At 33.8% G+C, this 18056-nt stretch overlaps 2 protein-coding genes across 2 annotated transcripts; one reads left to right on the plus strand and one right to left on the minus strand.

Moving 5' to 3' along the window:
* Nucleotides 1-8189: 8189 nt before the first annotated feature.
* Nucleotides 8190-11738, plus strand: LOC11409324 (uncharacterized protein DDB_G0290685). Its single transcript, XM_003608531.4, has 2 exons — nt 8190-8422; nt 9080-11738. Exon 2 carries the CDS (start codon nt 9128-9130, stop codon nt 11477-11479), a length of 2352 nt encoding a protein of 783 aa, XP_003608579.1. The 5' UTR covers nt 8190-8422; nt 9080-9127; the 3' UTR covers nt 11480-11738.
* Nucleotides 11739-13896: 2158 nt separating this feature from the next.
* LOC11413411 (cytochrome c oxidase subunit 6a, mitochondrial) lies at nt 13897-17203 on the minus strand. Its single transcript, XM_003608532.4, has 4 exons — nt 17015-17203; nt 16060-16166; nt 15067-15109; nt 13897-14196 (listed from the first exon to the last, which is right to left on the minus strand). The coding sequence occupies exons 1-4, from the start codon at nt 17133-17135 to the stop codon at nt 14156-14158; spliced, it is 312 nt and encodes a 103-aa protein (XP_003608580.1). The 5' UTR covers nt 17136-17203; the 3' UTR covers nt 13897-14155.
* Nucleotides 17204-18056: the final 853 nt, after the last annotated feature.

Here is an 18056-nt window from a genome sequence, read left to right on the forward strand (position 1 = left end):
GTCTCCGGATGCCACCTCTCGTATAAAGTCATCAGCAGGGCATGAGGCACGGTAGAGTACCCCAAGTAAACCAAATCATGTAGCCCGCTCTGCTTAAGCGGATCCCAAAACCAATTCTCATTCCCGTTAGGGCGTCCGAGAGTGAGAATCTTGGCCCCATGATTAATCGGTTTAAGCACACGGAGCTTACGAACTTGAAATAATAGAAAAATAAATATGGTTAAAACAAAAACACATATAAAGAAAACAATTAAACATAAAAAATAGAATTAAAAAAAAACATATAAAAGTGTATATAATAATTAAAACAAACACACATTTAAAGAAAATAATTAAACATAAAGAAAAAGAATTAAAAAAAACATATATAAAAGTGGATATAATAATTAAAACAAACACACATTTAAAGAAAATAATTAAACATAAAGAAAAAGAATTAAAAAAAAACACATATAAAAGTGGATATAATAATTAAACAAACACACATTTAAATTAAAGAAAATATTTTAACATAAAGAAAAACAATTAAAAAAAATACACTTACATTATTTGAATTATACCAGAGTGGCAACGCCACATGACCGGCATAAGAGTGGAGCAAGGACAAGTCAGCCGGTCCACCAGGAAAGGGAGGGTCCGTAGGTAACACCTCCGGTGCAGCAGCTGCTGCAATGTCATCCTCGTCTCCTGCATCCTGCTGCTGTGGTATATGATCCTGGTCATATCCACCATCCGTCACATCATACTGTACCTGATCCTGATAGTTCAGGTACTCAACCCCAGTCTGGTCAACAGGCTGTGACGGGTCAACAACCTGTGACTCCTCAGGCTGTGTAGCCTGAGAGCTTCCTGAGCCATCTGCCCTCCGACCTCTACCCCTCTTTGGGATGTGGCCGCTCTGCCTCTCCCTGCAGTGGCCCTGAGCCATCGCACGCCTACCACCAATCATCTTAGATGGATCAATGGGGTCCTGATCGGCCATATCTACAAAAAAAATAATAAAATTAACATCATTTCAATAACCTAATCAAACACATTAAACCTAAACTAAACATAAACAAAATTAAACTCATTAAAAGTACAACAACGAACATCATTTCGATAACCTAAAATCATTTAATATAATCATCATTACAATAAAATTTATGTCCATCATTTTCATAATAACCTAAACATCATTCAATAATTAACATACACTTAATCATTTCTATACAACTAAATCATTTGTGTCCATCATAATTCTCGTAACTTAAACTAACTAAAAAATCAAAATACACTTAACCAAACTATAATTAACATCATTTCTATCATTTCCATAACTAAACTAACTAAATAATCAATAAAATTGTCATTGAGACATTTTATCAAACACTTGGTGTGCAAAGTATAAAACATATTCAAACTGTGTTCATTTGCCACCATTCAAATCCACATTATGATTTAAACAACATAGGCAACAACTACATTCAATTATCAATTTCTAAACTACACATGCAATCATCAAATTCTCAATTTTGAAATCAACCCTAACCACATACAAACTACTCTAATTTTTTTTAAAAAATCAACCTAAACAAATTAACATTAACATTAAAATGATTGACACAACTTACTTGTGATAATGTGCACTTGATTTGCTTGCAATTCGTGAAAATGGATTTGGTGAAGATTGGAGAGAAATTGAGAATTTTGAAGGTTTTTTGGAAATGGGAGGTTTTGATTCTGCGTTCTGGTTATGTTCAGATTTCCTCGGCAGTTAACTACCGAGGTTTTCCTCGGCAGTTAACTGCCGCCGGTTTCCAAAAAACTTCGGTAGCAAACTGTCGAAGGGCATTTTCGTATTTTACTCGTGTGGCACAGCCAAACAACATGTGGGAATAGCAATACTCTGGAAAACTTTGGAGTTGCATGCTATGCACTAGTGAGTACAATCATAGGGCTGTAAAAAAAAAAAAATAACACTGACCCAAACCATGGGTAAATAAACCGAGCCATTATGTTAATTTATGAACCGAACCTATTTGTCTTCAAACAGTTCAATAACTTAAACCGAACCCCAATTAACCGAATCAAACCTTCCGGAACTGAACCTTACAACACAGTTTGTTTTCAACTTTAGATCCTATACGTTTCACAATATTCCTCTTAGCTTCTTTCAACGATTCATGAACAATTTATCACACAAATCTCTGTTGCTCAAATCTCATTCCTGTATTGTGATTCATCACACCAATGCCCTCTTAATAAATCTATAAATTATAATAGCTTCTGCGTTTAATTTGAATTAATTATAATAGTTTTTGCACTTCTGCATTTAATTTTGCTTCAGCTTCAAATTTCCATGTTTGTGCTTTATTTTTGCAACTGCACCAGCCATTCCTTTCGGTTTGTATTGAAGCTAAAAAATCATTTAACCGAACTGTTACACCGGTTAAGTTCAGTTCAGGCCAAATATTAATGGTTTGGTTTGGTTTCTTCGAACTAGAGATATGGTTCGGTTTAGTTTTCTTCATAAATCGAACCATGAACACCCCTATGCTGTCATGTTTTGGAACCTATGGTTTGAAGTCATGTGTTAAAAAAAAAGTGATATCAGCTTATTGTCTTTGTGCAAGCCTTCTATTATATGATTGTTGAATATGGTCTTGAAGGAACTGTTTTGCTACTTTAGCCTTGGATTTACTAAAAATGCTCTTGAAACTGTGAGGAGCATTGTGTCTTTAGCTTTATTCTCTATATTTTCAGTTTGACGTGTCACTTATCTTCTATTTTTCCATTGAAAGATATATATATACTCAACATCTTTTCTTTAATTTCTTCCTCTAATCTCCCCCTCCCTTTGTACCAATTCTCTCACTGAAGCTAACAAAAATAAACCTAAATACCTATCCTTCATTGATCTACCCGCATACAAAAGATCTATCCAAAATAGAGTTTTTTCAGCATTCTCTATTTCTCTAGTGAGTTTTAATTACTTGCAGTTCTTTGTTATTTAAAGGCATTTTCTTGTATGTGTTGCAAAGCTTGCAATTTTATTTAGAAGTTAATTTTAACATATAGATATGATCACTAAAGAAGGATAATGTTTCATGAAATTATGACAAATGAAGAAATTAAATCATCAATTGGCAGGTTAAAGAGGCTATTATATCATGATTCATGCATATGTCAACAGAAGTACGTCAGGCTGCTAATGTTAGGACCAGCACTACAAACATAAGCATGCCATGGTGTGATCAATACTTTAGTCCCCGGTTTCTAGTGATGTTTGCTATGGTGGTGGATACTCTTAATTTAGGATGAATGACTTTATCTTTAATATCGAACTCCTTGGACCAATGGTGCTTCTATCCTCACAATATTGTTACAAATCGTATTCAATCTGTGAGATGGTCTCTTCATCCTCATATTAATTGGATTAAGATTAATTGTGATTGAGCAATTGCCCTGTCTTTGAGTGGAAGTGTTCTTCGTGATCATCATGTTATTTTCAGTGAAGCTTTCTCTTGCAACTTTGGTAGGGTATTCGATAACATGTGTCGAATTATGGAGTATTTACGATAACCTTTCTTTAGTAGGCAACACGGTTTTCAGCAAATTATTATAGAGTGATACTCTCTTCAACTATTAGGATGATCAAATAGGGTGTTAAGATCAGTTTCAAATGCTTTTCACCATCTTTTATCTCATATTAAGAAGTTATGTCCTCCATCCTGTGGTGTTCGTAGCAAAATGTCTATCGGAAAGTTAATCAAGCGGCAAATGCTCTTGTAAAGTTTGGTCTTAATTAATCAATTTATTCCTTTAAGATTTTTTTTATATTTTTTCAGATTTTTTGTTTCTTTCGATCCTGATATAAACTTGTATTTCCTTCCCTAAAGGGTTTTAGTCTATCTTCAGTCATTGACTGCTTTTTTCCATAAAAAAAAATTCTACTAACATAACATTTTTTTTTGTCAAGAAACATAAGGTAAAAAGCAACATTTATTTATTCAAAATATTTTACTCCCTCCATTTCTAATTGTAAGACAATTTAAAAAAAAAAGTCTCAAAGTCAAAGTATGCATAGTTTGCGTGTGTCTGATTTGATAGCTGACGAAGAACGAGTTTGGGACATTGATAAGATTGCATCTTTGTTTTCAGATGATATGGTGCAAGCTATTCTCGACACACCATTGTTTGCGGAAGGTTCATAATGATAGAATATCATGGATGATGGAACGTAACGAAAGGTATACTGCCAAGACTGGTTATAAACTAGTTATGATGGAGTTGTTACACATTGATCGGTTCCATGTTGAAGGAGAGTGACATAAAATCTGGAAGGTGAATTCCCCTCATAAATTTATTACCTTGTTTGCTTGCGTCGGTGAATTCTTCAAATTGTTCGTTGTATTGCAACTTGTATCTGACTCTTCTTGCATCTACTCAAGGTGTTGTTGTTGCACTTTTAGTTTGTTATTGGAGTAAGATGTTATTGGAGTAAGGTGAGTACAATCATAGATGTTACTGGTTGTATTGTAGTTCGGTTATTGACTTGTTTCAGCAATGGTTAGTGTGAAAACTGAATATTATACTTCAGAGATATAATATGTACAATCACTAATGTGCTTATATAGGCTATTCTAACCTAATGGGCCTGACTTGTTATTCTGCGTTTAATTTTAATTAAGAAGCTCTCCACTCTGCACTTTTCGCTCGCGCTTTGCAGCCATGACGAAAATACCCCTGCGTTAATTAACTAACGCATGTGTAAATCAAACATGACTTAATTTTACACACATGAGTTAACTCATGCACCCTGCGTGAGTTAACTCATACTAGTTTTGTTTTGCTAAATATTCAATGTTTCAATGTCATGTGAGCATGGATTATGCTATTCTCTTCTTACATATGTATGTGTCACAAACCTATTGGGTAATAATATGAGGTGTCCTGTTATAACAATGGGTGCACATCATACCACATGATAAAAAATGCATAACAATGGGTGCACACCATACCACATGTTATAACAGTGTTACCTGACAGGAATAAACATGTCATATTGTCGCTTGAAAGCATAAAGTATGTTTAAGGCAAGATGGATGCAACGCCGTCACTAAAAAGAAAATGGAAAATTGAGGGGGAAAAACAAAAGAACTAGCGTGAGTTAACTCACGTGGCGTGACTTAAGTCACGCATGTGTAAAAATTAAGTCCCGTTTTTTTACACGTACGCTAGTTAACTAGCGCAGGGATATTTTGGTCATGGCTGCAGGGCGCGAGCGAAAAGTGCAGGGTGAAGAGAAGAATTCTTTAATTAATTATAATAGTTTTTGCGCTTCTGCATTTAATTTTGCTTTAGCTTCAAATTTCCATGTTTGTGCTTTATTTTTGCAACTGCACCAGCCATTCCTTTCGGTTTGTATTGAAGCTAAAAAATCGGTTAACCAAACTGCTACACCGGTTCGGTTCAGTGTCAGGCCAAATTATTAATGATTTGGTTTGGTTTCTCCGAACTAGAGATATGGTTCGGTTTAGTTTTCTTCATAAATCGAACCATGAACACCCCTATGCTGTCATGTTTTGGAACCTATGGTTTGAAGACATGTGTAAAAAAAAAAAGATATCAGCTTATTGTTTTTGTGCAAGCCTCCTATTATGTTGAATTTGGTCTTGAAGGCACTGTTTTGCTACTCTAGCCTTGGATTACTAACAATGCTCTTGAAACTGTGAGGAGCATTGTGTCTTTAGCTTTATTCTCTATACTTTCAGTTTGATGTTGATTCTGGCCTTTGTATATGGTAGTTAAGATGTACAACTTCCGTCATATATGATTAAGCAATGATATTGTGATATTGTACTTCTGTCATAAACTTTGAGGGTATAGTTTATGCTTTGGTGATTAAGCTTTGAGGTATAGGTTCTGCCAAGTGGTTAGTGAAATAAACTATAAACTTATGATGAAATAACAGTTATCAATAAGTTTTTTTTTTCTTTCTGTCATTTGAGCCTATAAACTACTCCTAAGCTAGTTTATTGGTCTTGAAAACCAATGCAAACTAAATGATAAACAGCTCAAATCCCAATCCATCCTTTTTTTAAATCCAAACCTATTTCACACATCAAAATGGAGGCACAAGCAACTTCGATGCTAATGCATTGAGTTGAACCCAAATAAACTTGCTATCTTATCGGTTTGGTAAAGAGAAAGACAAATTATATACTATTTTATTAGTTCAATGGAGGAGACAGATTTGATAGCGTGTGTTGTGTTGGGTTAGACGATGAGAAAGGAAATGTTTTAATGGAGAGGAAATAAAAATTGGATTTAATTTTTTTATTTTTGAACAAGTCAAAATAATTTATTTTTTTATTTTTACAAAGAGAAGGCAAATTTGATTTAATTCTTCGATATCTTAAAAGAATTTTTACGTAATTTTTTTTAACGCCAACGATGTATCAGAATTAAATTTATATAAATATTTATAAATTTAATTTATATGCACCGTCGGTGTAAATGTTGTTTATAATGTCAATCAATCACAATTATCATATCATTAAAAATATATTTGACTTTAAATACTCTTTTTTTTTTTTTTACAGAGACTTTAAATATTCATAACTCATAAAGTCACATATATAATTGATTCTAATTTGTTGATAATATAAAAACTTTTTATATTTAGACCATATTAGAAAATATCTAAACTAATGTATAATCCCCTTTTAATTCCTTGTCACTTTGAGTCGTTTGAATGATGTTAACTCTTACACTGACATTTCATGTTATCTCTTATGTGCAAAAAAAAGATTACACCTACAATTCATACATTTTTGATACATAGTCCTTAAAGTATTGAAAAGACATTAGTATAAATCTCTAAAAAAAATTTTTATTTTTTTAAAGTACAATGATTTAGTCCTTAAATATTCAAAAATAGATTGATAAATATTGAGACAAGCATGATAAGAAAGAAAAAAAATAAGAGAATATAATTGTGATGTATTGTCGGTGTTAAACTTTTAATATTATCTATCAATAAAAAAAGAATAACTATCATTTTCATAACTTTTAGGTAGATAAGCTATAGGTCAAATACATATTTTGGTCCTTTAAATTTAAGAAAATATCGAGTTAGTTCTTTAAGTTTTAGAAAGATCATTTAAGTTGTTAGTTTAATACATCGTTACCCTTTTGAGGACCTATTTAAAAGTTAAAAAAATTTCAAATAAGTGTATTAAATTAACATCTTAAATGACCTATTTAAAACTTAAAAAAAACCTACATAACCTATTTAAAACTTAAAAATCTTAAAGGTCTAACATGATATTTTTGTCAAACTTAAATGATTAAAAGAAGTATTTGTCCTAAGATTTAAGTCAAACTTTTTTAATGATTATCAATCATATCTGGAGGGATTAATGTTTAATATAAGGGTTTAAATGAGTTAAGCATGTGTTTAGTATCATAGTGAATATCACAACCGTATTCCATAACTTTTAGAAAAATTTCAAAATTAGTGGGTGGGTCACAATTAATGATTCTAGTATAATCATTGTGATACCAAACATATGCTAAAAGAGTTAAAAGATCCAGAGTTCGAATCTTGACCCTAGAAAAAAAATACTAACATTATTATTAAAAAAATAGAGTTGCTTTTTTAGTATAATTTTTTTTTCTAGTAATTTATAACCTAGGATGAAGATTTAACATTAAAGAAAACAATTATAAATATCTTTTAATAAAACAATTAAAAATAATCGACCGTATAAAAAAGCTCATTACATTGTCGAATCATGTAATTAAATTCAAATTTAAAATAATCTATGTTTTTTGAAACGAAAATAATCTATCATCTATACCCTTCTTCACTCTCATGTCTCATCAATCAATAGCATAGTTTAGTTTTTGTTGGATCTATTGAGGTGAGATGTTGGGTCGTATCCCACGGTGGTGAGTATAACCGACAATTTTGAACGGTTGAGATTTGTAGGACGAAACACGTGTCTAACTCAAATCCACCAAGGTACCAACGATGTTGACGGTGCTCTCTTACTACCGCGTTCATTTTATGAACTTTGAGTAAGAAAACAGTTAATTAAATTAAATCAAATTAAGAAATACGCGCAACTATAGTATATAATAATTAATTTATGAATTATGTACTAATTCAGATCTGTTGTTAACTACTTGCTATAAATAAAATAAAATAAAAAGATACATCACACATTACCGGTCATTTGCATTTGCGAGTAGTTTCAGTGGAAGAATTCTTTTCCAGCGAAGAGTTCAGATCCAGAGAAGAAGAAATTCCACTGAGATAAACCACTTTCTTCAACTGTGATCTTTCTCATTCATAATAGTGCAGAGGAAGAAGAAAACACCTTTTGTCTTGGGGACTTGTTGCTTCATATAACCGTTTTGCTCAATTTGCCACGTAAGTAATGTTTAACCAATTCTCCTCTTTATTTGAATCTTTCAATTCTGTTGTTTACATGGTTGAATCCCAGTGGATCGTGGCAGTAAGATCATTCTTCAGCATACTAGTGTAGATCTATGTAGATATATGTCAATAACTTTGAACATGTCATGCTTCCGCATTTTTGTTTTTGTTTTTGTTCACATCACTTTTAATGTTCTTTTCTTGATCTGAATAATTTGGTTCCGAAAACTAATATGATTTGCTTCATGTTCTCATATGATTTGAAATTTGTATATATGAATTCATAATAATCTTATAACAAATTAAGGTGTTTTATTGTTTATTAATGAGTAAGTTGCAGGTATTGTTTTATTGTAAACCTCACATTATAGTAATATCTCAAGTTCATCTGATAAAGATATTAGTTAATTAATTTTTCATCCATAAGTAATATGTAGATCAACATATATTCATATGTTGAATTTGTAGCTTTTCATTTAGTTAGTTATTTGTGACTTAGTTTAATTTTATAGCACTGTCAGTGTAAAAGCATCAATATATCAGAACTGGTCATGTATATGACTTTAGAATTGTTTATGATAAAAGGCGAACTTTTTCTAATAATCGGACGATTATGATTGATTGACAGTGTAAAATTTATCATATGTGCAGGCATTTGTTTGAGAAAGAAGCAGAGTTTGAGGGTGAGGAGTATTAGGCATGTTTAGGTTATCTCCCAGGAGGAGTCAAAGATCTAAGAACGGCTTCAAGGTGAAGCATGCTCTACAAATATGTGTTCTTGTTGGTGTTTGTGTTTGGTTAGTTTATCAAATTGGACATTCACGCGAGCAAAAAGCGTCCTATGGAGCGAGTACAAAAACTGGCAATGAAGTTGTTAAGTTAGGGAGGAAGGACCTTAAACCTCGCGTGGAGGAAACTTCTGTTATAGATGCAAGACACAAGGAAGACGAGGAGGAAGCAGATGAACTGGACAATAAGCATGACGAGCAAACAAAATTGGACGATGTTAATGGTGTGGAAGATAATTCTGAGCATAAAGAGGATTCGGTAGAGCAAGAGAGTGAAGAGAGTTCTCAAAATGCTAAGACTGACTTGGAAGGTGAACAGCATACAGAGAAAGTTGATGAAGAGAATGACAATGCAGAGAACAAGGAGAATGAAAGTGTAGAGAAAGAGAATGAGGAAATCAAAAAGGAAGTAGAGGACACAGAAACTGGAGAAAGTATTGAGGAAAAGAGTCACTTAGAAAATGAAGAGAGCAAAGAAACTGGAGAAATTAGTGAGGAAAAGAGTCATTTAGAAAATGAAGAAAGCAAAGAAACTGGAGAAAGTAGTGAGGAAAAGAGTCATTTAGAAAATGAAGAGAGCAAAGAAACTGGAGAAAGTAGTGAGGAAAAGAGTCATCTAGAGAATGAAGAGAACAAAGATGAAGAAAAGAGTAAGCAAGAAAATGAAGAGATTAAAGATGGAGAAAAGATTCAGCAAGAGAATGAAGAGAACAAAGATGAAGAAAAGAGTCAGCAAGAGAATGAAGAGAACAAAGATGAAGAAAAGAGTCAGCAAGAGAATGAATTGAAGAAAAATGAAGGGGGAGAGAAAGAAACTGGAGAAATTACCGAGGAAAAGAGTAAGCAAGAGAATGAAGAAACAAGTGAAACAAATAGTAAAGATAAAGAGAATGAAGAAAGCAACCAGAACGGAAGCGATGCGAAGGAACAAGTGGGAGAAAATCACGAGCAAGATAGTAAACAAGGGACAGAGGAGACCAATGGAACAGAAGGAGGAGAGAAAGAAGAGCATGATAAGATTAAGGAAGATACTTCATCTGATAATCAGGTTCAAGATGGTGAAAAGAACAATGAGGCGAGGGAGGAAAATTATTCCGGAGATAACGCCTCCAGTGCTGTAGTGGATAACAAGTCACAAGAAAGTTCTAACAAGACAGAAGAACAATTTGACAAAAAGGAAAAGAATGAGTTTGAGTTGGAGTCTCAGAAAAATAGTAATGAAACTACTGAATCCACTGATTCTACCATTACACAAAACAGCCAAGGAAATGAGAGTGAGAAGGATCAGGCACAGACAGAGAATGATACACCGAAGGGTTCTGCGTCGGAGTCAGATGAACAGAAGCAAGAGCAAGAGCAGAATAACACCACCAAGGATGATGTACAAACTACGGATACATCATCGCAGAATGGGAATGACACAACTGAAAAACAGAATGAAACATCTGAAGATGCAAACTCCAAGAAAGAGGACTCTAGCGCGCTAAATACAACGCCAAACAATGAAGATTCTAAATCAGGTGTTGCTGGAGATCAGGCTGATTCCACCACTACTACATCTTCCTCAGAAACTCAAGATGGCAATACAAATCATGGTGAATACAAGGACACCACTAATGAAAACCCGGAAAAGAATTCTGGTCAAGAAGGAACACAAGAAAGCGGTTCATCATCCAACACATTTGACAACAAAGATGCTGCTAGCAACAAGGTTCAACTAACTACTACCTCTGATACCTCATCGGAACAAAAGAAAGATGAATCCTCGAGTGCAGAAAGTAAATCCGAATCTTCACAGAATGACAACGCAAACTCGGGTCAAAGCAACACAACCAGTGATGAAAGTGCTAATGACAACAAAGATTCTAGCCAGGTCACTACTTCATCTGAAAACAGTGCAGAGGGAAACTCAAACACAGAAAACAACAGTGACGAAAACCAGAATGACTCAAAGAACAATGAAAATACCAATGACAGCGGAAACACTTCTAATGATGCCAATGTGAATGAGAATCAGAACGAGAACGCTGCTCAGACCAAGACTAGTGAAAATGAAGGTGATGCTCAAAATGAATCAGTGGAGTCGAAAAAGGAGAACAATGAATCTGCTCACAAAGATGTAGATAACAATTCCAACTCGAATGATCAAGGAAGTTCTGATACATCAGTCACTCAGGATGATAAAGAATCTCGCGTAGATTTGGGAACTTTGCCAGAAAGCAATGGAGAAAGCCATCACAATGATGTTTCTTCTGCAGAATGATAATTCAAACGAATCAGTTGTATCCTGCTGCTGCTTCTGATCCTACTTTTATTTTTGTTTATTTTTTGTTGAGCCATGTATTGTTCTCTACTTAGCAAATATGCTTATCATGTTTTTGTATCACAGGGTCAAAACTAAGAATTTAGAAAGATAGAGTTGTATTAGTATAAAATCATTTGTTTCATATGTAACCTGCAGCCTTTCCTGGAAAAATAATGACCACTTAAAATTGTCACTAAAGCGTATTTCTTCACTTTAATTTTGAGATCCTTCTTATTATTATTATAAACTTTGAGCTAAGCATTACTTTAAATATGAACTCGCTATGCTTTTTGAATCTTTGAAAAACGCCCCAAAACAAATTAACTTTTTTAAAAACTCTGTCCTCGACCTCAAGGATTTTCCCTCAGTTTCTAATCTGAATGAGTTTTAACTTTTAGAAGTACTTTGAGATGATTACTTTTTGTTTTGTAACTTAAAAAACAAACTCTGAGTAAGTTAACAGTCGTAAAGTGTTGATTTTAACTTATGCTGAAAGTTATCATTTATAATATTCATAATCACTTCAACTTGTTTTATTTTCTCCTACAATGTTTGATGAAAATTTTATCTCAACTAAACATCAAATCACTTGCTGAGATTTCAACTTTTATTTTCCATTTCTGTCATATTTATAAACTTTAAGAGTTACCTTTTTTACTCCATGGCATGGTTGAGCTGGTCCCATTTAAAATTTGAGTATTTGAAAGTAATTACTAATTTGAGTATTTGAAAGTAATTACTAATGAGATTAATTTGAGTAAAAAATCAGGAAGAGTTCAATTGAAAAGAACATTGGACAACAAAACAAGAAAGGTAGTTTGTCTTTCACTAAGGAGATGGTGCCTCTGCAGCTAACAGAATAAAAATACAACAGAGCCTTTATAACTGCTGCCTGATAAAATGTCACCATTTCTAATTCAAAAAGGTAAAAGACAATGTGCGTCAAGATTCAAGAGGTTATTTTAGATTAGAAAATTAACTTAACCGTTGAATTGTTTGTCCTCCATCGCATCCATATGGTGGCCCACTTATGCTCACACGCAACTATAAAGAATAATTTATCAAAGTGACTGAGATTCCTTCAAGAGATGGACATCTCCTAATATATATTTTTACATACAAGCCAGTACAATATTGAACCCGTGACCAAATGATTAAGGAGCTCCGACATCTACCCATTCTACTGCACCATGTTGGTACAAGCTCCACTACTTTGATCGTTTTCCATTGGGCTGCAAACCTGAGTGGTAGTATTGTTAGGTTGGTTTCCATTGAGCTTGTAACAATCATTTTGATAACACATCTCAGAAAATTAATTTGTCGTTTTTTTTTACCTCCCAATCTACTATGCCTTGCTCCATCTAAATGCAGTTTTGCTAGAGATGTCAACGTGCTATGTCTCATACAGACAGTAATGCGGACTCAGGATGGTAAAATGAGGAAGACAAAAGGAGTTCTAATAAAAAGAGTCCAGAGTATAAATTCGAAAAAAGAACATGGCCAACAATTTGCAAACATTTGCATATGGAAAGCATAGCAAACATTTGCTCACCAGTGAATTAGATAGAAAAGAATGGTTTTTTCTAACATGCGCAGAAGTGTGTCATGTTTTGCACCGTGCACCATCATTTCCACTAGATCAACTAGGCACCATCGCCATCGTTTACTCTTTGTTCCAACCCAGAATCCAACAAGGTGTAATTCTTTTGATATTCGCAGCTAACTCCATGCAGTCTTGTGTTTGCATCCTCTCAAAAATAAATTCACGACTCCAAACTAAGTATGGTGTTGCCATGTCAAAGCTTTTCCACAAAAATCAAAGACTGGCCTTGATAAATGTTGTTGCCATGTCAAAAAGCGTGAGGCGTATTTGATTGAAATAATTTGTAGGGTTTTGAACTACGAGGTTCTGAACATCGTTTTGCAACTGGGTGTAGCTGAAATTGGGTACCATTCAAATACAGTTTTAATGATAAGATATGCCAGAAGGATGAAAATTGGTCTCTTTAATTTGTTTTGTAGGTGGGTTGAACTAGCTAGCAGAGGAGAAAGAGGGGAAGAGGTCGACAGTGAGGTCATCATCGAAGACAATGGTGAGGCCACCAAAGATGGTGTGACACAGGTGGCAATGACCGATGAGGAGCACAAAATGGATGTGCAGAGGGATTGGGAGGGAGATGGCAAGGGAACAATTTAGTGCAGTTGGTGTACCATAGTTTTTTGCGGATCTCTTAGGTCCAATGGTGAAAAATGATGTTGCACGGTGGAAGACATCTCTTTATCAACCAAGTTGTGATGAATAGAACCGAGTTATATTTTGTGATAATTTGTAAAAAAAAAAAAATAGCCGTTATAGAACACATGAGAAGCTTTTCTTGTCATATTCTCGATTATTATTTGCCAAAACTGAAACAACTAAACAAGACTTGAAATAAAAATACACATCATATTGTTGGGCAATTTTATTTTGCTTCAACCATGAGAAAGAAGAACATGAAAAATATCATGCCAAGTGCAAGTTCTAAATCACAATTCAATGAACAATATGAAACTGTAACAATCATTGTTTCTAAGGCTACAGCCAAAGGAAGACATTAGTGCCCACAAACCACCTTCATTAAACCACTAATATTCCTAGTGGTGCTCTTCCTTGATTTCAAATAGCCCATCAGGACCTGTTTATCATAAACGAGCAATGTCATAAACCGTGGAATTTCAGGTCAACAAGATAATTTGAAAACAAAGGCATGCACAGTATCAATGGATAACTAGCCGCAGTCCCGGCAAAGCAAAAAAGACACAATATTGCACCAGTCTACAGACCAACAATAACATGTACATAAGCATAAACACCACCAAATATAAATTAACCTCAGAATGATAAATAATATACACGGACAAAAAACCCATGCAAAATGCGTAATTGAAATTTTGGCTGACTGTAAAGCATTACATCGGTTGACTGTCAGATACTCATTAATTATGTTGAGTTTTGTCTCTGATAAGACTTGTCTATCAAAATTTATCCATAAAGTACTATAGGTATTTGCAAGAATAAGACATGCTTATTCCTCAACAAATGAACGCCAAGTTCTCATACATAGTTGAGTATGAAGCAGGAAGGCATTGGAGGGTATCATGTGAACAAAAAAGAGCATAAACTCAAAGCAATAACAATTTCTCAAATTGTGGTTAAAGAAATGGAACAAATACAAGTTCAACCTTGTAACTCTGAAAAATGGAGCTTGCAATATGCCAGTAGATACCATAATATGAAGCTTATACAATTAACTGTAACTAGACTAGTTTAAACAAACTATAAGAAATAAGTAATATGCAGTGCATGCAAACTCCATTATACCAACCAACTAGATATTTGCTTAACAAATGTCTAAGAATGCTGCAACATAATATGTCCCAAAATACTAGAATTAAGAATCCAGCAATGAAAGAACTGAAAATATCTAATCAATCCAACAAGTTTAGTGGAATGGCTGCAGGTTACAAAACATAATATCAAGTAACAAAACATAAAAGAAACATACCCCATGGGAATTCCTTATTGCGGATATGCAAATATGGGTATGCCTGCACCAGAAATAAAAGAGTTAGAATTCTTTTCACTTAACAAAATCAAAGAAAATAGATATTCTAGAAGATGAATCATGTCACACAACTTTTGGCCTGAAAGGTGTATTATAGGAAACAAATAATGAACTTAAATCATAGAATAACTTCTGAGCTAGAATCTATTATATTTATTTTCCGCGTACATTCAGTCCCCTTGCCTCTATCTGTATTTTATTTGTATTTGTATTCTCACACAGACAAATATGAACGCTAGGATACATGGAGTACCTCATTTTAAGCCATTCCTTTTCATACCCGTTCTTGAAATAATGGGATATCAATTTCTTGAGTAGTTATTACATATCAGATAGACCCAAATTACAAAACTTCCCATAAAGTTCAGTCATTCATTTGCACATAAGAACTCAATGAGATTGATATTAATGATTTGTTACAGTTCCGTATAGCTAACAAAGATTTGATTCATGATAGATGTGTTATGAACTATTCAAATTCAAAGTGAACTTCACAATAGCAAGAAGCAGTATCTCTTGATTATAACTAAAATTCCTGGAAATGAAAAGGAATAAAAGTTGTTTTACAGTGTTATTTATTTATATTATCATTTGTTGTCTTCGGTTGGATCCCTGGTTGGACACTGATATTTCTGTGGAAATATCTAACCTTTTAGAAGTCAAGGAAGCTATAGATTAAATTGTTTGTGTTGTCTCTAATGGCGGTTGGTGTTGGCAGGATGAGCAGAGGGATCAATATATCCTCTTTCATTTATAAACAAACTTCCATTACTTATAGTTATAATATCTTATTAGAAAAAGAGCCGGTCAAACAAATTGAGTACGCTCAAACATGCATTTGAAATGGGGCAAAGAGAAAATGATTACATATCAAAGTAACAATAACATAAAACGAGTAGAAAAAAATCAAATTCCATATAAAGGAAAGCTTACAGGAGGTTCATCATAGTGGTGGTGTCCCTTTGATAGAATATAAACGGCTAAACCAGTGCATGAAACAATGCCTAGATATGTAATCTTCTCCCATTTGGCCGTTTCATCTGATACAAAGGAGAAGATAAAAATTCAATACAACACAAAATATTCAAATAGAAAGCATGCAAAGAACAATATACGCTTATTAAGCGAGAGAAAATCCATTAATCTCAACCTGGAACAGCTACATAATATTATTAAACAGAAAATACCCTATTTGAAGGTATGTATCAAAATTAATGTTTTACATTTTAAGAAGATAAAGTGAAACATAAAATTATATTATTTTGGGGTTTGAAGACGGGGTGGCAAACACCACCTGAAAACTCACGCACACAAAGGGGGAGACCTCGGGTTTGTTTCAAACACAGGTAACCACGGAAAATGTCCAATCTAACAATCTCGGCATTGTCAATTGAGCTAGGCCTCATGGACAACATAAAATGATATTACTTTTACTTAATATGAATAAAGTATTCACGTATCATATATCTACAACAAAATAACTTGTGAGCATACATATATTATCAATGCAAATACAAATCTAGTGATCTAAAATCCATCAATTCAAATGCAAATTTAATGGATTCAATAATAAGATTTAAAATATAATTCACCATTTCTGAATACTAAACACTGCGGATAAACATTCAAACACGCTAATTAACCTAAAAACACAAATCTATGCAAAAATTCATTTCAACAGAGAAAAATTACTCAATCTCGAATCAAATCAGCTCGACCACCAAAAAAAGAATCAAATCAGCTCGAAGCATATCAAAATTAAAATTCCACATTCATATTGATAAATTAAAAAAACGAAACCAAAATTAACCAAATATATGAGACGCATCAGCACAAATCATTCGAATATGCGAATTGAAACCCTAAAAGAATGTCAAAGGGTACTGACATGCATCATCGTGATGACCAGAGGAGGAAGAAAAGTTTCGCTTGGGAGCAGGAGAGGCACCGGAGCCTCCTCGTCGGAGGACGTTGCGAATAAAACCAGATCGCATCAACGTCGTCGCCATTTTACTCTTCTTCGAAATATGTTTAGCTTTTTCTGTGTTTTTTCACAAATGGGAACAGAATAAGAATATCTCACACTAGAGAGAAAAAACGAACTTCTCGGTCTATTTTGGACCGACCCAATTAGAACAATATTTTTAGTGTAATTTTCCCCCTACCCAACCGCCTACACCCCCCCCCCCCCCCCCCCCTACGCCCCCTCTATTTTTTTCAAAAATACCCTGGTCCAGATTTTAAAATTCGGATGATTTTTTTTAGGATTATATAATTGTGAAGTAAAAATAATCGTGTTTTTTTTAGGAAAATTGTGTATTTTACATATCTCGATTTTACAATCACGACGTACTGAGAATCAGAAAACATACAAAAGATTTTTAAAAAGAACAATCAATTAAATGAAATACAAACATAATTTAGAATATAAATTAAAAACTAATAATAAGGGCATATATTTAAACACAAATAGGATCAGTCGTGAGTGTGTTTGAAGTGGAACAATGTCTAAGGAGTTTTGGAAACTCTATCGTGAGAGTCATTGGTACAAGTAAGAAAGTTCGAAAGAAGGACTTCAAGGTCATCCATTTGCATCTAAGCACCAGAAGTCAGCGACAAACATCATTTGCCATTTCCGGTTAACACTCAAAACACTTTATTGCCTTCAAAGATGCTTCTTAACTTTTTCGTTATGTTGTTTTGCACACGCTCACTATTGTGACTAGGCGTTGGAGACTATCAAATTTGAATGTTTTTACTGATGCTAGGAACAATTTTACACTTATCTGATAATTCCTTGACACTAAAGGAGGTGTAGCATGTTGGTGCTTCTAGATTTGTGATGTTAAGACAAGGTAGTTTTCGGGAATGGCATTGGGGATAGATAGATATCCGCGATGCGCCGTCCCTTATGTTGTGGCGGGCACCTT

Source organism: Medicago truncatula, chromosome 4 (assembly GCF_003473485.1).
Source record: "Medicago truncatula cultivar Jemalong A17 chromosome 4, MtrunA17r5.0-ANR, whole genome shotgun sequence".
NCBI lineage: Eukaryota > Viridiplantae > Streptophyta > Magnoliopsida > Fabales > Fabaceae > Medicago > Medicago truncatula.